The sequence below is a fragment of the Etheostoma cragini genome, chromosome 3 (assembly GCF_013103735.1).
Source record: "Etheostoma cragini isolate CJK2018 chromosome 3, CSU_Ecrag_1.0, whole genome shotgun sequence".
NCBI lineage: Eukaryota > Metazoa > Chordata > Actinopteri > Perciformes > Percidae > Etheostoma > Etheostoma cragini.
The window spans coordinates 13,075,530-13,098,730 of NC_048409.1; the positions used below are offsets into that span (position 1 = coordinate 13,075,530).

Here is a 23,201-nt window from a genome sequence, read left to right on the forward strand (position 1 = left end):
AACTCTAACGTACACTTGCACAAATACACACAAAAAGGCTGAGAAGTTCCTGTATGACTTTCATTAAACTCCAACTAAGAGCTGCAGTAAAATCTTCCAAATCAAAATGAGCCAACTTGCATTCCTGCAATTACTCAGCCAATCCCCTTTTTGTATTAGTTTGTATCTTTCTCCCTCTCTCCCATCCCACCTTCCTCTTTCTTTAACTTTGCTCCAGTAAATGTTTTGTCTCTTCGTGCTCCTAGTTAGGTTTTTACAAAACTTGCCACTAGTTATATTTTGTGGTGCTGAGATGATTAACCATATAGTGCATCAACAGTGAAGTTAGTGAAATTTAATTAGTGAAATTACTATTTTCATAATTGATTTGTTATTCCTAATGCTTTATCAAGTAAAGAATACTTAATATTTGCTGGTTGTAGCTTCTCAGATTTGATGTTTTCTTTCTGCCGCTTAAGAATTGTAAATGGTATCTTTTCAACTTGTGACATTTTATCAGTGTCAGGAAAACACATTACAAAGTAGACAGTTCGCTAAAGAAAACAAGAGCATGAATGAGATGGGAGAAAGATGACAGCATTAAGTACCTGCTCTTGCTACTTTCTGACTGGTCTAACCAAAGTGGCACTAAACCTTGTCTATGCTTCGACTCACAGCTGTGAGTAAGCTTTCTCCGCTATGAACATTATTAAAACCAATTACCGTTCCAACTCACTAATGGGCACCTACACACATGCATAAGAATGGCACTAACTCCATTTAAGCCGTTATTCAAACTACTATCAGGAGAGTCCCAGGCCCATTCCTCTTTCTAGGAAAACAAATGTAAATGTGTTTATTCAGATTCTGTCTTGTTTTCTTTTACTTGAAGTGTAGGCCTTTGTGCTAGGACTAAGTTTATTCATGGTCAAGATAGCTATTTGTTTTCCATACAAGTGGCATACAAGTGTAATGTATCTGTGTTTACATAATTATACTTTGAAAATTGACAATAGATATTGTTCAAATGATATGGAAATGTACAGTGTTAATGATTATACATAGCGGTTTATTACCAGACAAATATAAAATGCCAGAAAAGTACACAAGAGCACAAGCACAATCTTCAAATTTCTTGTATTGTCCAATGAAGAAAGCCAATACAGACCAAAACCCAAAGATATTCAGCTAATTATTTGTGATAATGCAGTCTGATACAACACGGTCATGTAACAAATCCTCCCTTTCTGAAGGTTATAGTTTCTGGATTTTGTTCAAATTGTTTTAGAGTGGTGTTTCATAGAGTCAGCTTGGACTTTTTATACAGTGCAGTTTAATTGCACTGCGTTATACAGAGAAGTGTTATATTATTTAGTCTATCCTTATTGACATAAATGGGGTGAACAAAACAATTAAAAAACACCTGCAATACATAAAATGGTGCATGAAATTGTGGCTCACTGGAAAAGACATGTAGGAACCAGGTTTGAGAGATTGTTGCAAACTGCAATGGCAAAGGACGTGGCAGGTTTGTTGACACTGTGTGTAAGTGCATGTATTCCATCCATTTAATTGCTGCAGTGCAGTTAGCAGGTGTGTCTGGCAAAGTGGAGGGTAAAGCGGAGTGCCACAGTGGGGTTTATTACAAGTATGTTTACTGTCTGATGCTGCTGTGGAGGTGAGATGTGAGACGCAGGCAGAGCAGAGCAGAGCGAAGCAGTGCAGTTGGTTTATCGTCAGAAGCTGTGACCCATTTCATGGAGCTGAATACTGAGCAGACTGGTTGACGTCAAATGCTCCAGCACGCTGCAGGTGACTAACAGTACTCGTAGCTCAACAGGAAGGGCGGGGTGGGGGAGTGTGTGTGTGTGTGTTTGTCGCACACTAAAGTATTAGCATATTATTAGCTTAAACAGTTCACACTGGAATCCACTCCAGCTAACTGCTTATAAAACTTTGTGTGTGAACATGACGCGTGTATAAAGTGATCACATCCCACCGCAGTAAGAGGACAGCACCCAGCAGTCCCAAATGTTACCATGTTATTTCTAATAAGGTATAAGCATTGAAATAGTAATGGCTGCAACTCAGGATGCACCGCCCTGGATTTAGTCTTCTTGTGCCTTCTTGTCTTGTCTCATCAACAAACCTTTTCTCTGTCCAATCAGGATTATCAACATTTTAATCAGAATCTGACCACAGTTGGATTGTCTGTCACTGTCAATCCAATCGGATCAATCACCAAAGCACATCTGCACAGTCCTGCCAAACCAAATTAGCTGTGTAAATTTAAGTTAGATTACTAAATAGATTAATTCCCCTTGAATTTTCACATCACTGGTACTTATTTAATCACAAATATTGAATGCCAGAAAAATATTTAAGATGGTTATGTCTCTAAACAGCTTCAAAATCATTTTGATGCTACTCTGATTGGTAATAGGAAGAATAGTGCCTGTTTCATCACAACTGTACGCCCCTAACACCTGTTCTCGCAATGTGTACCTTTGGTGTGTCGTTAATCTTATTTTATGAAGAAAACGTTGTCATGGTGTTTCATCTGATGTCCTACGGCTGCTGTGCCGGATGGATAGAGAGCTTAGAAAGCTGCTAACTGTATGGCTGCCGTCAGCTATTTAGCTCACATAACCGGGCTGCCAGGACTGGGAGCTTGAAGCTAATAATTTACTAATAATTATTTAATTTAACTAATAAGCAAGAAATATTAGTTTGCTTGCTATGTCTTGTGATGTACTCATGACAAGACACAGATGGTCCATGAGATGAGATTGTTCTATCAGCTGCTGTTTCCAAAGTCTAGAATGGACTATGAAGCTCAATGGGAATCATTGTTTGACAGTAATTTGAAAAACAACATAGACCACGATGACCAAATATAATCAGAGATAATAAAAGGTATAGCTATTAGAAAGAAGACATACCAGCAACAACTGTGTACCTCTATATATTGTTTCACAGTATATTGTAAGGGCCATATGTTTACCATCCTATTGTCCATTACTGTGTTTTTTTTCTGAAAGTGGTTCTCCTGAACCCTTTTTTGTTTGTTATGTGATCATAGCAAACTCAACCCAAAATATACATATTTTCCAGCTAAGCCGCAAAGGCTGGCTCCTCTCCGCTGATCCAGTAACTCTCTTATATTTTAGTTATTTCTCCTGCTCTCTTTCAATCCCCTTCAACTCAACTCAAATGTACTAGGGCCGTTTAAAATTAAAACATAAAGGGCACCCCCTGCTGCCAATTTCCCTCTCCTCTGCAGACACCTTTAAGCATGACCTTTCTTTGACTGGCCGCTGCCTGGTTAAGCTTCATACAGACTGACCAGGGGTGGCCTTAAGAAAGCAGGGAGAAATAACTGGACTGAATGAAAAACCCAGAAACATGGTTACTCTGTCTGGACATGCATGCAGACTCGCGCTGAAATAATTAGCTGATAGGTCAAGAAAAAGAACACTTTTTTCACATTCATCATGTATCATCATTGGTGTGGGGTTCACAAATGTGAGGATTTGCTGCTTTCACTCATTTATATTGTTGTTTATTGTGATTTTTTTGGACCGTTAGTCGGCAAGGCTGAATGACCAACTGGACTAAGTGAGCAACTGTCCCAAAGGTCCAGTCCCACAGTGGGCCAAAATGCTACAGGAACACAAAGTGACACTTAGTAGTTTGTTGTTTTATTATATGTTTTATGATGCAGCACCTACACTATTACCTAATCTAGCCTTTCTATAAGAAAAGCCTGAAGTTAATAATAATAACAATAATAATAAATGTATTAGTATTTTATCATACACTATTTTTTTTTAAACTTTCAAAAACAAAATGTTATTTTCAATATAAATCATTTAATTGATAACGTCAATAATTTCTTGTTGTTTTGTGCAGTCCTACACAATTTGAATTTAGCTATTTAGTAGCTAATCTGTAATTTGTTTTTACGATTTGTACGATTAGTGCATGAGTGGGCCCCGTTTTGTTTTTTGCAGAAATGCACCAGCAAAGGCAAGAAAAAAGACTTCTTGCTAGTAAACAAGAATATAAACATTGCAGGTTTCAAACTTTAAAGAAAATTGCCAATTGTTTTACGAAGAAGGAAATGTATTTGTCACATTTAATAGAGCTGAAGGATAAATACAATGTTTTAGTGAGTTACACAGAAAAAAACACAACTTTGGTTTATAGCCAAGAAAACTCCGAAGGGCACCTTTAAGGTTCAAATCAACAGATTAATTGATTTAAAAAACAACCAAACATTAGAATCAACTCTAGATGCACATTAGCCCAGCAAGAACAGAAAAATAAAAGAAAATGTGCAGGTGTCTCTCTTGAACAAAGGTTGAATAGATGGCTGATCTTTACTGACACCAATATTACTGATGCAGTACAGAATTTGAAGTGAGGACTGTCTTTCACATGTACTGCACTAAACTTTATCTACCATTTGGCAAACTTGACAGAGCGTGTTGTGGGTAGGAGAAGCACAGAATGTACCTTGCTGCTGATGTCCTCCCCGGAGACCTTTTCTCTAATCGCAAGCCAGGTAATGTTCTGTTCATTGTTTTCCTGCTTTAAATCTAATCTGCTGTGCCAACAATTGGCTGTGAGTCAGACATGTTTATGAAAATTACTGCTGCTGGGGTAATAACATCTCCAAGTTATCATCTTGGACCCTTTTGAGAAACAGTGTACAGGATGATGTGAGTAACGATGCAGGTGAAACACTCCGTTCTCTATCAGTTATTGTATAGTTTTGTATATTATTTCCTTATTTGATTTGACCTTTTAGTAGAAAAAAGAAGAATAAAAAAGACACTGAACACTGGCCATGACTTGTATGCAGGTTAACTGGGAGGCTGATTGGTAATATTTCCCCCATGAAGCAGCATTTATCAGACCAATATACAAATGATTTTAGTCCACTTTTTGAGTGCACAACATGAAGTCCTTTAGGACAGAGGGACATTTTCCCTGAAACACACAGTCATACTCTGTCTGGTGTCTTTTCACACCTGTATTTTTAGCTGTCCTCATGTGATAAGTTCACCTTAGATGGATTTTAGCATGAGCTCTGACTAGCCTAAGGTAAACCTTGGCCTGTTTCAGAGCACTGTCAAAGCTGCAACCCTGCAACCCTGCTCTGCACAACTCCTCATCATTCTCCCTTCACCCTCTCACCTGCTATTTTATCTGCAAAATTACCAATCCCATTCACCACCTCCACCTTTATTTCCCCACACTACCTTCCAGCCTCCCCCTCCTGGAATCTGTGAAACAGCAGTAGGGTGGCATTCTCACTAGCTAGCTCTAAATGCCAGTTGCTTAATGATCACACTTTAAAGCTTATACTTATAGACCTCAAGCCTAGTCTCAAAACTACCTTTGATCTCTGCCTCTTTGTGTCCCTTTATCTTTAATGTTTCCTCCTCAAAATTAAAGCTAGGCGTCACTGGGGAAGGATGTTTGATCTCCTCTGATCATGTGTTTGGAAAAGGTGGCACAAAGCTTTGGATTCTTGCTGAGATTTTAAGAGGTCTGTCCTGGCATCTTTCAGCTAACAGCTATCTCGCAAGCAACCTCTGACCACTTCTCAACACTGTGCAAATGGCTTGGGCAGGTAGTTAAGACATTTCTGAACTACGCCGGCATTGAGATCATGGCAGGCAATGGATCAAAACTAAATGGGTCCATGCCGACATCCTGTATTCCTCATCCATCAATAAGTTTATATCCTCCTGCACTACATTGTTACGGTACCTGCAATCTTGATGTTCATGTGGCCATCCAGTAGCAGATTCTCCGCCTTCAGGTCTCTGTGGACAATGTTGCGATTGTGACAGTACTCTACAGCCGACAAGATCTGCCAGAACTTCCTCCTGGCCTCTAGCTCACTGAGACGGCCGTGTTTTGCCAGATAGTCTGCAGCCAAAGAGAGAGAGAAACAAAGACAGTGGAGAGAGGTAATGTGTCATGTTAGAAGCATGTGCAGATATTATACATTGACTTATAAAATATGACTCTCCGGGCCTTCCAAACAAAGTATCAGATTTCTTAGATGGACTCCAGACAATATCCGACAGATCGGATCCAGACATTGTCTGCAGTTGTCATTGTCCGCAGTTGTCTCTTCACACATGACAAGATTATCTGTGTCAATTTCTGGAAACAGGCCACTTGGTTTAGTAGCAGGGTGGCGTCTTGGTAGAGGGTGCAGGAGGCAGGACATGATGCTGATACACTGTGGTCACATAGCTGCCTCGTAATTTGGTCATAAACAACAGAGTTTATTGCCGTTCCGAGAATTTCGGCTTCTGAATCTTGTCGTCTTTCCAGTTCAAAGTTTTTGTTAATGTCTCCGTGTAAATCTTCCTGATTCTTCACCATATGATGTGTTTTTTTTCTACCGGTTACGCGCAAGTAGAATGATAGAAAGGTCATCAACACACCCACTTGTCTGCTGTGAACTCTAGACAGTGACCTGCTCTGCTCACACATGGATTCATCTGAACATTACACAGGGTTTGTACTAAGGGAGCTGGAAGGTAAAGTCTATTTAATTTCCACTAGACATTTGCATTTGCTCACATCAAGCTTCTCCAGGTCCACATCATTTTAGGGTTAAAGTGCATGTGTGAAAGGGGCTTTTCCAGAAGGAAAAATGCATTCTTTACAACGTTTTGGTGGTTGTGTTGAAATGCTGATTTACTTTGGATGAGGGGCAGGCCTGGTGCCACCAATAGCTAACTCTATTATATCATGCTTTGTAAAGTGATTCAGTGCAGGATGTACAACTGTTTGTGTAGTAAGCCCTGGTTGACAGTGGAGAAACTTTGTCGTTACAGCATCATGAGGAGAAGGGAGGTCAAGATTACTGAGAACTGGTCTTCTGCTATATTATGTCCACATTAGTATAGAAAGTTGGAACGGTGTGGGAGGTAGTCAGTGTATGATTTGAGTGCACACACAGAAACACACTTGATAATTAGTGGGAGAAATCAAGATACCAGTGTAAATGTGATCCTTGGTTCTTATCCAATGAGCCAAACAAAAACTGATCTGATTTATCTGTTTATTTGAGCACAAGCTGTTTACAGAGCATTGAGACAGATTGAGTTTGTAGTTGTTTAGAAAGATGCATGAAACTAGTCTATGCAGTCTGCGGTGGGGTAATATCAAACGTTTTACTGTCTTCTTTCTCCAAGCATCCAGATCACTGACCTTTCTCTCATTTTCTGCTCTCACAAGACTTTCACAGATGTTCTATTTTTTCGACTGACAGACTATTCTACAGGATGTACGACGTTTTGGAGTCCTGAGAGCTTTGGAAAGTGTGGCGTTTGTTGCTGTCGGCAGGGTTCCTTTTTCACACCTCTCTGTCCAGATAGCTTGCTAACTCTTCAATTCACACTCTGTGGCAAACAAGATAGGACACTGTGTTGGCTTTCCTTCCAGCTGGCATGAAGACAGACCACCGACCAAACCTGAAAACAATGCAAAACAACCACAACAAACAGCGGCCAACAAAACTTCATATACGAGTAAACAGAGTGTAAATCTCATATAGGAGCATTTTTGTAATCACAAAGAAGGCAGGGGCTTACAGTAAAAAATGTGTACCAAAGAACTTTTTACACCATATTTACCATTGTTACATAACCTTATAACTTTTCCCTTTATAACACAAGTAACATTGCCTTTATTTCCCTGGTGTGCACACAAATGTAAGTAAAGATGAGATCACCGATTCACAACTAGGCCTCTGTCAAGATGCAAAGAGAAGTCACACTAAGCCAATTTCACATCCCATTAACATCAAAAACGTTGTTCCATCAACTAACCAATAAATTTAGAGTAGAGCAGTGCATGTCCTGAGGCCAGCGGCATGCATCACAAATTTAAACACCTCATCTTAACAGCTCTGTATTGTCTCAACTAACGGTAGACCAAAGGGTCAGCTGTGTGCTGTGACAAAGACTGTACAATAAAACTGACCAAAGGCCATAAACTGCACTATTAAACTTCAGGGAAATTATGCTGTTGTGTCGTCAACGGCGTGGTTGATAAATAGCTAACATCTGATAGAGTGAGAAAACCTGATTAGATAGTGGCTGGCACATTCCACAGAGGAGACCATTCAGTGAACAGGGCTGCTTTCAAGCAATGCTGCTAATCAAAAAACACACTGTGAAAGGGAATGTGTCGAGGTGGTCTAAGTTAGCACCTGTGAGGAGAACAGGACTCTAAAGTAATAAGCCTTTTGGGATCAAACCTCTCTCTTTTTTGGTCTCAGTCTCTGAAGATGTCAGTGTGCTTCAACGGAAGAGCTTGTCAGACAATCAATCCTCAACAATTTGCACACACTAGTTCAATTCCATCATGTCCACACCACGTTGTCTGACCACATTTTACCAAATTATCACATTATCACATCACACTATCACACTTGCCCTTCAATGGCCAAAGCCATAGCCATAGCCTTAGGGCAACATCATGGAGTTTTGGGCAATACATTAAGAAATCTAGGGCTGCTATTAATTTAACTGCAAAATTATTTTCTTTAAGGTTGAAAAGGTGCCTTTACTGTCATTTCTAAGAATAAACTGAGAAACAAAACTTATCCTCTGCATTTAACCCATCCTGTACATACATGTAGTTGCAGGGACCAACTCTTTGCCAGTGCCCTTTGACTGCTCCCTGAATTTTTACAGTCAAGCAGGATTCCTTTTAGAGCTAAAACGACCTGACTTTTTGGGTAGGGGGCTTTGACAGGAGCACTAAAAAACACTTGATGTTGTGAATGAAATGCTCAACAAACCCAATGCTAAAAGAGACAACTAATCGTATTTCTGTATGAACAGGTGCACTATGTACACGGCTTGTTTTACAGTAGCACTTGAAAAACAAGCAATTGCTGACACACAGACACACACACACACACACACACACATATACACGTTGCCCCAGTGGAGGGATGAGTAATCCACTGATACATTGTTGGCGAGGGCAAGGGCCTTAGCACAGTGAGGCATGCAGAGTGGCATTCTGGGAAAGTGAGCAGAACAAGTATGAATCATATGGGTATTAGGGGACATCTCAACAACCACTGTGTTCCTCTTCTGCTGAGAGCTGGGTGAGGACCGAAGTCTCTTAACAGCTGCAAGTTTGGAGGGGACAAACATCATGGATACAAACTGGCTTGTTGGCTAGAACTCTGGCTGGACTTCAGATAACACTGTGGGGAAAGCATGGTGTGTGTGTGTGTGTGTGTGTGTGCGTGCAAACGCACATTACTTTTCCACATCAGCACCTGATACACAAGCTATTAAATACAGCAACCACATTAAAGTCCCGTCTGTCGGTGCTGATTTAATACTGACACTCTCAAGGGTTAAAATGGGCTGGAGCCAGTTGGAGGTGAACACTGTCCTTTTATCAAGTTATATCTTGTCAAAGATCAGTAACTACTGCAACTACTGGTTGTTCCAGTCAAATTCTTTACCATGGGATAATTACTCATTCAAGTGAGGATTTAAATTTAAAATTAATAATCCCATTTGTTTTGTCTAAAAAATACTCCTGCATGTTTCACCCACCTAAAATACTCTTTCCACCTCATGGTTTATTTCATCCCAAACACAGAAATCTCGATTTATATTCTGGGAAGATCACTTGACGTCCTTCGCTGTCCTGACTTCAGAAACTTCAACAGTTCACAGATGCAGACAGGTAGTCTCTGAATGTGGATTATCTGCTGTTTGGAAATACATTTGTTTTGTAGCCGGTTCATACTGCTTTAACTGACAAGCAGGTAAAGCATGCTTGCAGACACAAGTTCTGCAAGCACTGCAGCTCAAAACCTTTGCTCAAATTGACCTTCAATGCCAACAGAAACTGAATTATTTTACTCTAATGACATCCAGTTTCCTCCATGTTTTCACTGGACACTCTCTTTGAAGAAGGATCTAGAGTTGAAGACGAGTCGCTGTTTAGTGGGTCGCTCTTTAATGGTATGTGGAGCCGGCATATTTTTAACATTTTACAGTGAATTAAGGATTTATTTAGACAAAAATGACTCATTGCTTATTGTTGGAACAGTGGAAAGACTAACTAAGATGGATTTAGTGAGTTTTATTTGTCCCGTCTGAATAAGTGTGCTTTGTGACGAGTGAAACTAATCTAGTCTTGGTTCGTGAAAGAGACTTGAATTCAGAAAGTGTACAGTTTTACTTTTGTTTAGGTGTAAGAATATTTCCTTTTCAGGGGAATTTTGTGAGAGACATCTGTGCTGCTGCAAGCTGGGCATTACCTCACAGGTCTTGGGTGTTACCGACTAAGTGTAATTGTTTCTCGTTGGTGCCCTGAGTTGTATTTTAGCCCATGGGTAAGCATGTGGTGTTGACCTTTCTGGGTCAAAACGGAGCATGCAATTCCAGAGTGGGCTCAGCATTTCCTTTATAATTTATTGCAATTTTTTCTTCAGCAAGTGTAACCTTGAAGATGCTGCCTTTCACTCAACTGAACATTTTTGTAAATATTAAAAAAGGAACAAATCTGCTCCTGTTGAGCATCACCAAAAAAGTTAGATGGACAGGCACCCCGAGCAGTTGGGGATCCAGTACCTTGCCCAAGAGCACCTTAGCAGTGCCCAGGGGGTAAATTGGCACTCTACAGCTACCGGTCTACCAATGTACTTATATGGTGATTCAAAACCAGTGACTCTCTGGTTCCCAACCCAACTCCCTACAGACTGAGCTACTGCCACAACAATCTATTGGAATTTAGCTAGTCAAGAATCTATTTATACTGGTCATCAAAGTTAATGCAGCCACACCCTGGTGACTGACACATTAGAAGAAACTCACCCAGTAAATATGAAGGATGGTTTCTGGTGAAATAGAAATTGACAGGCTAAGTGAATAAGAAAAAAAAAAAACAGTATTTCTTTGAAGTCAACAGTCTGCCTGTCTCAGTCCCTTTCAGTCAGACAAGAGATCCGCATGAGTGATTCGACTCCCTGCCAGCTATAATACTCCCCTCTCTCCAGCAGTGCTTTCTTAAATATGCATGCCCTACATTTCCCCACCACCTTCCAAATTCAAATGGATGTCCCCTGCTCTCTGCTCCATTCTCTTATGCCTCCTCTCTGCAACTGCGCTTTATTTGTGGTTGACCCGATTTCCAGGATTTGATCCATACTGCGGTGTTGAGGCAGACTGTGGAGCGGCAGACTGACAGACAGACAGACATAAAAGGAACATCAACAAGCTGACATGGATGCCTCTGCTGTGCCCATTACTGTGCCCACCCACCCCTTTGCAAGAATTAACCCATCACTCTGTGCTTTCTTGTTCCAAACCCAGCGCTGCTTCTTTGTCCACACACACACACACACACACACACACACACACACACACACACACACACACACACACACACACACACACACACACACACACACACACACACACACACACACACACACACACACACACACACACACACACACACACACACACACACACACACTAGTGTTTCGTCTGAAGATCGTCTCATTTGCTATAAATGGGTGGGCTGCTAAGCATCCACAACAACTTTGCATCTTCCGCTCTTTGTAACCTATGGCCAGGAGCAGACCTGAGAAATTCATCGTGCCAGAACAGAAAAGCGGAGGCAACTCTCTGGAGGGCACCAGTTGAGTAAGAGACTGGAGCTCTTGCTTGGCCTCTTTTCCATTTGTCTGAGAGTACACCATGACTGAAGGACTTGATCCATCTCCGAAACCGTTTCAGAAATGATTGTTCAATTTTATGAGATTGAATATTGTAATACTAGTTTAGTGTTGCAGCTACCAGTCGCTGTCTGCCTGGCTTAGTCATAGCTGCTACTGCTGCAGATGATGACATATAAATGTCTTACATAACTACATTACATTGTGCAATCAGGACAGAGGGGTCTGAGGAATCAGGACACAATGGTTTTATAATCCTGTGAGATGATCCATGAAAAATCTATGGATTATGGAAAATGAGGTTGAACAATCATTATTGGTTATTTAAAAGAATAGTCCGACATTTTGGGGAATATGTTCAGTCACTTTCTTGTCAGGAGTTAAATGAGAAGATCAATAAAACATTCATAAATGTCTGTTAATTACATTATGAAGCTACAGCCATGACACAGTTGCATTACATTACATGCCATTTAGCTGACGCTTTTATCCAAAGCGAGTTACAATTGCCTCTGAAGCAACTAGGGCTTAAATGTCCTGATATGTCGCAGTAGGAATTAAACCCTGGTCTCCCACACCAAACGCATGTGTCATAGCCACTGCGCCATCACCACCCACAGTTAGCTTAGCATAGAGACCGGATAAAGCTAGCATTAGTTTATATATTAAACGTTTAAAAAACAAACTGCCTACCAGTACCTCTAATGCTCACCAAGTAAAATGTTTGTAGTTTGTGTTTTGTTGTTTGCATACCTTGGTCATCAAATCTGTACTAACACCAAAATATAGAAACAGTTAATGTTTTTCTTTCTGTAGATAGAGTCAGGCTAGTATTCCCCCCCGCTCCCAGTTGTTATGCTAAATTAAGCTACTTCTTCCTGGATGTAGGGTCATATTCAACAGACTAATTGGAATTTTTTTAATCCAATTCCCTGTATGTAAGCAAATAATTTTTTCCACAATGTCTATTACTTTAAGAGTATACTGTACAATGATTATCTAATAGCTCGAACCAGAATAAGCTGCAGTGGCTATAACATATTTCACAGATACAGAGTAGTCTTTCCGTTTTAGCTCTGTGCACTTCTGTACTTCCTTCTTATTTTTAACCACACTCTTTTCTCATTCATTTTTTGTGTCTACTTCAAAGCTCTCTCTAGGTCACAGGAGCAGTCGTTGCTGCTGCTGAGTCAACATCACAAGTGGAACACTGGCCTCAGAATCACAAAGACATACACATACAGACACAGACAGACACACACACACACACACACACACACACACGCGCACGCATTCCTGGATTTATTTGCTTTTGAAAAAAGTTATCCTGAGATATTTAATAAATAATAAAAATTATTTAAAAAGTGCAACAAACTTGCTCTTTCCTTGGGCTCATATTCAGCGTACTGGATTGAGATTCGAGTGTGTACACATTGTACAAATTGAGTGTGTGCTGTGCGTGTGTGGTAGCGATAGAGTGCATCCATGCTGTGCTATGGCAGACTAAGATAACTCTTATCTTCATGTAGTATTCTTGATATGTTCTGCATTGTCTGTCCTTTCCAGCACATTATTTTATTTGTGGTATACTCAACATTTGCGTAAACCATGTCTGTGTAAAAAGTCATTTTTGTACTCTGTAAGTTCATAATGTCCACTTGCAAACTTGTATTATGTTATACCATATATACCAAAGGAATCCTCCCCCCCTCTATCTGTCCCAAAGGTCAAAATGAATAATCAATAATAATAAATCATCATCAATGATGTTTAGTTAATCTTTTTTGTTCCTTTTTTATCTGATTATTATCAGTTGATTGGTGCAGCATTGCTCTGATCATACTGTTTCTCATGTCTTCCTTGTTTGTCTTTGTGTGTAGTTTATTTTGTTAATTCATGTTTTCTTTTTCCATATATTTTTAAACTCTTGATTTGGTGAAAGTTCTTCTGTTTAAGTAGCCTGGGAAAACCTTGACAAACTCCCGGCAAATTTGAGATTTGCTCAGTCTGGTCAAGAGTCCATTCTCAATTTTTTCCAAATCACCAATCACAACTGTTGAGGCGGGCTCTACACAATGACAACAGTTGTCAATCCACTTTTTGTTTACATCACGACCACCAAAGCGCAGCAACCCGTTGATGCTGCTGACGCTGCTACGTCACCTGGATCATTGGCCTGATTGGCTGAAGGACTATCCAATTGCGCCCAGAGGCATTTCAGCGGTGTCTGTTGGTGACGTCCCTTTGGAAAGGGGCTGTGAATGGACCTTTCCCAGACCAACTCTCAGTTAACTGAGAAGGGTCTGATGTCCACCAGGCTACTGTTTAAGGATACAGTTTCTTAACGTCTCCTGTGATGATTATAATGTTGTTGTGGTAGCTTAAAAAGACGGGTTTTTAATATTGCTACTTGTTACAAATCTGCTCCTTAACATCTCAGCAATTTAGTAGTTCTATGTGACAGTTCGTGAAAATGTAGGAATGATATTGCCGGCATTTAGAAAGTATTCTTGCATAATCTGAGTAGTAAACCAGTGAGCAGTTCAAGGGTTTCGGTACCACATATGGTAATAAATCAATCTTTTTCTCTTTGAGGCTGCCCCTTCACAGGCCCTCGGTGATGCCATTTTATGACAAGTAAGCAGTGTCAGCACATTTATCACGGCAATCACTAGCAGCACATGACAAGGGCCACATCAGTTCCATCAATCATGTGAACTTTGAGATTGAGGTGGGGATGGAAGTGCAAACTCAATAAGACTTTGATACTTCCTTGTTTGTCAAAAACATTCCTGACGCAACAGTGCAGATTTTTCTGTGCAACTGATACAGAGAGGACGTGGAGGACCTAGGTAGGACAATGTTTTAAAGACCCTGAGGTCAGATTGATCTTGTACTTGTAAAAGATCACTCACCGAAGATCTCCCCATTCTTGGCATACTCTGTGACTAAGTAAAGCATGTTCTTCGTCTCCATCACCTGAGAGAGGGAGAGGACGAAGAAAGGGGCCAAGGGAGGAGACAAAAGATTGGGAGAGTGATTACACACTGAAGATCACTTTTCAACAGCATTATCATCAGATTAACAGTCTCCTGCAACAAAAGAGTATGATAAAGGAAAAAGAAAACTGTAAAAACAGATACAAATGACCCAAATACTACATTGTGAATTGTGAGTGAATTGAGAATTGTTGACATGGTTTTCTCTGAGGTTCAATCGCAGAGTCCGTCATCCAGAGTCATGAGAAAAACAAAATGCATGAATGGCAAAGGGTCTAAAAATGACATCTATGTAAGAGAATGGAGGTGGACGGTTGGTGTTGCTGAGTATATCTGAATGGTGCTTAAAACCTTTCAGCCCTCACACGGAGCTGGTGCTGTGTTGTGTAGGAGGAGAACCGATTTAGAAGCAGAAACACTCAGAAGATGAACGGAATTAAATGCAGAGGGGAGAATCAGATGGGGAGGGGAGGATGAATCAGACACACTGAGCCAGACGACACTAGAAATCCCTCGCTAATTGTTCACGATCAATTTTCCATCTGTTACACTGACCGATTCATAGATTTAGGAAAGAAAAGCCAGTTATTTTTGTTTGGCCTTGGTTGTGTAGTAAACATGTTTTGTCCCATCTGTATTGTGGAGCTGCAACACAACTGATTGCATGATAAAGGGTTCCTATACACAGGCTTAATTCATCAATCAAAACAAGTGGCATTAACAGCTAGTAAAGCATCTAATTTGGGAAATAAACCCACAGCGGACATTTCTGAGTTGTCACAGCAGGAAAAGCACGGTTATAACTAATAATAGTAACAATCTTTGTTTTATTCAAGTAAACCAGCATGTGCAATAGCAGAGCCCTGGCACTAGCACACCTGAGTGGAAGGCAGCCATTATTATGTTACACCTGTGTTTGACAAGACAAAATATCCACCACAGAAGAGATCCATGACCTATTGATGCTGGATATCTTTCTATCGTTTGCTGTTTTTGTGACAGTAAGCTACATACTCACTAGCTTTATTTGTTGTCTATCATGGATCTATTAGCTGTACTAGGCTGTTTGCACATTTTATATGCCATTTTGGGAAGCATTGGGCAAAAAGCGGGTAGACAGCAGAAGTTTTAGGTGGAATTCTTTTACTTTACCAATAGTTTTAAAGTAGTTATGGGTGGTCTTTAACATTTTAAACCATTGACAATTTATTTACTACTTTTACTTTAATAAGTTTATCAGGGGCATTACACATTGGTTAACATTAATATGATATAACAGTGTCAGTTTTTTGCAGGTTGATGTTCTACATTACAGATACCAAAAACATACCATTATTTTTCATAACATTTTTGATACCTTACTTTGAGAAATAAAAAAAGGGTTTTCCAGTTAACAAAAGAAGCCACATTTCACGTGGTTCTGCACAAGACCTTTGTCAAAATAAGACTAAAATTAAAATAATTATCATTTTTAAATCAGGAACTCACCTATCAACAAATGGGACAAGACTTATTTTTACACATTCAATGCCAGATTTTGATTTATGTCAGTTGTTGATACTCTTCTACGGAATAATTTTGGTTGGTACCAAAAAAAGGTATTGAGGTTTCATACTCAGCCCTACTTGCAAAGCCAGATATCAAGCCAATATGAGGCCTTGTGCGTTTGTATGAAGGTTAACAGTTCTGTTTAGTGCTTCACAGGTTCTAAGACTGTCGATAAATAGATTAGACCATCTAAAGATGCATTTTCAGCTGATCCCGTCCGATTATGAGTAAGGGCAGCTGTAGTCCCCGTGGTGATTTGCATCTTGTAAACAGGCTAGACTGTTTAATGTTGCAAAACAAGACTGTAAATGAACCATTTACAAATTTGAATTTAATTGTTTTAACGGTTTTGACAAAATTGTAGTGTAGAGGATATTGAATTAGTGTCATGATCCATCCAATACCCTCAATTTATTCAAGCATTTCTTGTAACATGATTGATATTTAAATGAAGCACTAATGTTGCATTGGCATCACTATGAAAGTACTGATAGAGAGTGGTTTGGTAATTTTAAAATCATTATCCAGCGATAATTTTGAATTCCTTAAATATTTGTACTTGTAGAATAGGAGGGTAAGTGAATAGCTGAACACTAAGAGAATCAGAGGATGGGAAGATGCAAAAGCAGAAAGATGTGAAGAAAATTACAGCACGCTGGGGTCAGTAGCGAAGCGGCCACGGACACGTACACAGTTGGGTTGTCTGTGCGTCTGTATTAGCTAAGGCTTCCACTTTAGGCCAACCACATCTGATGAAACTAGAAAAGGAAATCCCTAATTGACCTGGGCTGATTGGATGGATGTGCGGTTAGAAATAATGATACACACCAAAATAACACAGCAGAAAGCTGGAAAAGTGCCACATGGTTGTGTAATGATGATGAACACTCATTTACTTTTCCTAAACAAACTAACAGGACCCCAAATGCTTATGTAATACAACTGAATCACCAAAATGGTTGAGTTATTTGTTGTTAGAATATTTTGTGCCAGACAGCGGACATCACTGTAAGTTAGTGACACAAGTTTCCCTTTGAGGCTCGTAAAAATGTATGCAAATTTCCATGCACACCTGGGACTGCATTTGACTTCTATAAAACTGTTTCATGAGGGAAGTAACATGTATGTTATTCATTTCTATGATAAACAGTTTTTAGCACACAACTTACTACTGATGACAATGGGCTCAGTTTCCAATAACACACATTCTAAAGACCACTACACAGCCAGATTATTTTCTTCTTGGCCCTAAAAACATAAAGCACATTTCTGCTGCATGAAATCATATCACAATAACAAACACATCTTAACATTTAGAGTTTTTAACAATGAGACAAACATATTTGCAGTTTACAGTTTGTAAAGAAAGCCATGGTGTACAATGCATTTTGGAAGTGCTACTAATAACAATAAAAATGACTCTGTAATATTCAAGTGTCCCAGTAAGTAAGGACAGTGTACAAGCATACACTACACAAGACCCTGAATCTGAAGCCGCTAAATGAAAGTCAGCCATCGTTACTTTTATTATTTAAACCTATTTTTTCCTACTGCGACTTGACAACGTGTCGTCCATGAGAAAGGACCAATGGTAACAAGAGCAAGACAAAGAAGTGTTGTGATTCTGTAACTATGAACTGAATAGAAGTGTTACCGTACTTTATTCAGCAACACTCTCTAGATGCTGTGGTCAACAATTAAGTTTGTTCTTATGGTATCAACAAATTATCAAATTAGTTACACTCTGCTGAAAACTGACAGAGTTCACAGACAACTAATCTCAACATTTGGCAAAGAGTTTCCATCAAAATATTAAAAAGAAACTTGTTTTGCAAAGATTCATCTGCATAGAATCCCCCATTAACTTGTAATGCACTTTTGGCAAAGAAACACCAAAGGACACTGCTCGTGCTGCAGCATTGCTTGTGGTAGTTGTTGCACAGCCACATAAAATAGAGCCCTTAAATTCAACACACATTAGATACTGTGCCATCTTTAAAAATATAAAGTAGAAATCTAGGCGACTGCAGAACACTTGATTGGGTCTTGTTTTTAGCTAAATTGTTGTGAAAATAAACACTGACACTATGTCACCATATCCAAATAAATACTTTTTCAAGGTCCCATAAGGTCAGGTACACTTACAAGAATTAATAATTGTTTTTAACAAGAAATGAATCCATTCTTGCCTTAATGATACATTTTAAGTGAAATGACTGTCAAACTATGTATATGTGAAATAGATCCATATATGATTTTAAAATGCAGCCTAAACAGAGCCTGGTGGTGCAAGTCAGATCTGATGTTGGAGTATAATTACAAAACATTTAATTGATATAATTTTCAAAAACTAACATGGTTTGGTTAGAAATCATACCAGTAGCACCTTCACACATTGCAGATCACACACAAATGCACACAGTGCCAAATGTCAGTCAGTCATTAACTATGCTCTCATATCTGAAACTATCAGGGGTGGCAGTTTATGCTCGGCAGCAGTTGTTTGTTAATGCATTTGAAAATGACCTGGACTGGCCCAGTGTTTCAACACGCCGATTGCTAAAGAACCTAAAGAGAAGCTCAACAAGCAGCAGTGGTGAATTCTGCTACATTTCTTCCAACATCACTGTTACAATGACTGGGACAGACTGCAAGGAGTTGTGATGGGATTGGTTGAAGAAAAAGTTTGAAGCACCCAAGACAGAAATAAATCTTTTAAAAATCTCTTGATTGACAAAGCTTCTTGATCAAGAGACTAAAAAAAAACAAGAATAAATCAAAAAACCTGAATAAACCATTTATCTTCACCCAGCATTACATGCAGAATAACAACTTACAAATATATAAGCATTACAGATGCAGAGAAATTACACAACAGCCCGGATAGAAATCATTATATCATAATGGCAACAATATATTGTACTGTAGTCAAACATCAGTGAAAGCAGAGAGGAACGCAGCAGCACTAAAAAGATCAAATGTTGCCACATCTTGCATTCTAGGCAGTCAAAGGACATTCAACTATATTGTATAGTTGGTAATGAAGCTTGAGACTCACCTGGTACAACTTGATGATGTGGGGATGGTCCAGCATCTTCATGATCTGAACCTCTCTGTAGATCTTCTCCAGATTGACAGCATCAAGTTGGGTCTTATCTATGATCTTAATGGCCACCTGCAAAACAATACCACTGTAATCAGTCAGAATCGTTGTTAGGGCTCATCAGACTTGAGCAATAACAAAGCCAGTCCCCACACTCACATACACACCAACAGAGACAGCTATTTAATAAAAAGGAGACAGTGTGTTCTTTTCAGAGACACAAGATAAATACTTAAATACAGCTCGTGCAAAAACCTTCATAAACATACTTTTAAAATTATAACCAAGATGAAATATCACATGAAGGTACAGCGGAGGCAAACACAGGCCTGGTTGGATATACACACACAAACCCACAATGACACGTACGTGTGTAAATCGCACGCTCACAACTTCAACACTCTTGGCTTTGATTAATGGTGTCCGGTGGGTAACAAGACAATATTAACATCCCTCCTTCAGACTGTCTCATAAACAACATTTCATCAGTGCGATCTTAAGTGTTTCCAAGCATCTGTGAGCCATGATGGTGGAGTAAACAACAGGAGACCCCAGTTCCCTTCTCAGCAATTGCACCACTGTAAGCTTAAGTTGGAAAACTCTTACTGAGCAATTGTTCAGAGACCAACAAGATCATTAAAAGAACTTTTATGGGCTGCGTTGTTTCAGGTGCCAGTGGGACTTGAGCTGAAACCATTAGTTATTAATTAGATTAGTTGATCAACCAAAAGGGAATCTGGAAACTATTTTCAAAAAGTGTCAATCGTCTGTCTTGCTTTTCAAGACAAAGTTATCTTGCTCCAGCTTATTAAATGTAAAGAATATTTGCTGCTTTATTTTGTCTTCTATGGCTTTTAGACTGTTGGTCAGACAAAAACATCCTATTTCAATATGTCAACTTTTTTTTGGGAGATTGTGATTACATTTTTTACCAAAATGATTTATAAATTGGGGCTAGGAGCATGATGAGCCAATGGTTAGCATTATAGCCTTCCAGGAAGAGGGTACCAGGTTCTAACCCTAGGTCATCCGGGCCTTTCTGTGTGGAGTTTGCATGCTATCCCAGTGTCTGAGTGGGTTGTGAGCGTCTGGCGTCGTATGGCTGCCGTGCAACAGTATCAGAGTAGGATCCCCCCCCAAGCACTATGATAAAGCTCTATATAAATGTTATTATTTATAGTTATTAATTGTAGAAACTACAGTGATAAATAATGAGAATAATCATTAGTTGCCATCCTAGGTGAGATAATAAAACAGGATCCTGAAAGACAGGTTTGAGTAATGGACCTATGAGTTTATGGGATACCAAAACACTCCCCAGCCCTTTATATTAATGTGACAAAGGATTTTCCTCTGGGAACTTATCCCAGTGCCAATCATTCTAGGAGGAATTCGATTGGCAACCTCAGTGTGTTGCCAGCTGATGGCACACTGTGTTGCGGCAAATGTTGAGCCTGGTCCAACGTTTTTATGCTAGATGACTCTATATTTTTTTACATTGGTTTTGGTGCTGTGTCAATGCAATAGTATCATTGAAATAGTCTGAACACAGCCTTATGTTTGGTTTTATTCTTAAAGTAAACTGACACCCCCATTCCACTGACACCCTGTTTAATCATATTTAGTATATTTGTAATAAGCACTTACAGATGTGCAGAAGATGGTGTTTGAATATGTTCAACACTCTCCATTATCACTTTTGCAAGTTACCGTCAATCTAAATCTTTAAAATGGCACTCCAGCTACAAAGCAAGACCTCTAGGGCATCCAATTTAAAATTGCTGGCCTATTACAGGGATTACAGGGTACTTAGCAGGAAAAGCCAACTGTTTACATTGTCAACCCTAACACACACTAACACACACACACACACACACACACACACACACAGAACATATGACTTTTTGCAAACTCTGCTGGCCCAAGGTCATTTGAGGACAATGAGGGGAATTTAGCTCATACATTAAGTTATTTAAGGCCAAAAAGATGCTGTGTTCAGAGATGGATACATGCATGACCCGCCGAGCTGACAGACAAGAACCACACGGGAATGGGCCAGCTCTATGTGAACCCAAACGCTGCAGTATGTACATAATGGGATGAATGGGTCAGTATATCACGCAGAAGTCATGAGTAGAAAAAGTAGGTTACACACGCACACACACCTATCTAGGAATATGCACAAATCTGCTGTTTCATGTGTCCCTAAACTCTGGTTTTCTTTAGAGAGACGCTGCAGGCTAACCTCTCTTTTGCCCTGGCGAATTCTAAAGGCATATGGCATCCCATGAAGTTGATAGCCTGCCACTCCAGTTGACCTTGGCCATTTCAACAAACAGTCTGGCACTGACCACGGGCCTGGCCGAGCTAAACAGTTGCAGTGGATCCTTTTGTCAATCAGTGCTGATTGACATTTACCAAACCAGTGGCCTGAAAACCGGCAACGACATGCATGTTTTCATCTAGCCCGCATGCCACACCGCCTAAGGTAGAGGTGAAGCCACTGTTAGTAGCTGTTAGTGGTACACGGTTGCAGATCACCTGGCTAGACTAACACTGCGGCACTTCACTGGATTTAATGACCGGATTAACACAATAAGAAACCATTCAATGCCTTGTTAAACCTGCCAAGGTCCTCATCTGGATGTAAATCCTGTAGTTTTTCTGTACAGCACGATTGCACACATTCAATGACAAACTGTTGGAGGCTCTGTGAGATCAAAGATCAAAGTGTGCAACAGTGTTTCCAGCCTATTTTTCTATCACTCCCTCACTCTTTTTCACACACAGACTGCTGGACACTTTCCTGTGTCTATGTCATTACAATAGAAAGTCACGGCACTCAGTGGTACTGTCCAAGAAAGGCTTCGCTGTAAAGAGCTGACATAAAACTATTACCCAGACAAATCCATGCCCTGTTCCTTTTGCACTCATGCTGAATTGAGAGTTTGTAAAAGTAAACCTTCTCCAAACTCAATGAAAACCCCCAGAGGAGTGTCAGTGGATTGTGGCTACATATTCGTACAGAACACTTTGCTTTTCAATTACAGAGTTTTGGTTGGCATATCCTCCTCATCACAAAGCTCTCAGCGCTGCTGGCACAAGAAAACCACTAAATCCCATCATTATTTGGATTATATAACGGGACCACCGACCCATGCTCCATGGCCCAGACACATAGATGTTTACAACAGCCAGACTCTTGGGTTGGTACACTGTGGCACTGTCTGGGGCATTACCAAAAAGAGCGCAGGTGTATGACGCCGGTCTGGCGCAGGAATGAAAGCATGCATGTTTACGGTTTGTGTTTCCCAGCACCACTGGTGGTCAGACCTCTTACTGGCAGTGATGTTGGCTGGGGGGTGGGGGTGAACGTGCAGCGAGTCGTCGCTCCCTGAACCTGCAGGTATTCAAACACACTAGCTGTTGCTCGCACTGGAGCAGCCAAGTGTCTGGCAGTTGGCTGATCCAAGTGTCTTAGAGCATGATGTGGACAGCATTTCGGTATCTACTTTGACTATCTGGGGTGTCAACTAGTGCATAAAAGTTATGTAACTCAGCCGAACAGTAGCCCAAGTTAGCTTCTAGGCTAACTAGTTCACAGATACACTCACCTCGGTCTTGGTAATGCGGTGTCGAGCCAGTTTCACGACAGCGAAATTGCCTTTTCCTAAAGTGCGCTCGATGTCGTAGAAGCCCACTCGGACCGGACCCCGGATCAGCGATTTCTGGACACTGTCAGCCATGACCATGCTGTTCTGTATGGGACTTCTTGTGGAAGAGTAGGAGGTAGCCAGACGAGCAGGGGACACACGGGGGG

The 23,201-nt window shown here is 40.1% G+C and overlaps 1 protein-coding gene across 4 annotated transcripts in view; it reads right to left on the reverse strand.

Moving 5' to 3' along the window:
* The window catches only part of sik2b (salt-inducible kinase 2b), a 39,310-nt gene that overhangs the window by 15,772 nt on the left and 337 nt on the right, over window positions 1-23,201 (reverse strand). For all 4 annotated transcript variants that reach the window (XM_034867838.1, XM_034867839.1, XM_034867837.1 and 1 more), the window contains exons 1-4: window positions 22,996-23,201; window positions 19,337-19,453; window positions 14,647-14,710; window positions 5,761-5,922 (exon numbers count right to left, since the gene is read on the reverse strand). The exon at window positions 22,996-23,201 is cut by the window's right edge. In XM_034867838.1, the coding sequence (XP_034723729.1) occupies window positions 5,761-5,922; window positions 14,647-14,710; window positions 19,337-19,453; window positions 22,996-23,133 (481 nt within the window). In that variant the 5' untranslated portion in view covers window positions 23,134-23,201. The remainder of the gene's footprint in view (window positions 1-5,760; window positions 5,923-14,646; window positions 14,711-19,336; window positions 19,454-22,995) is intronic.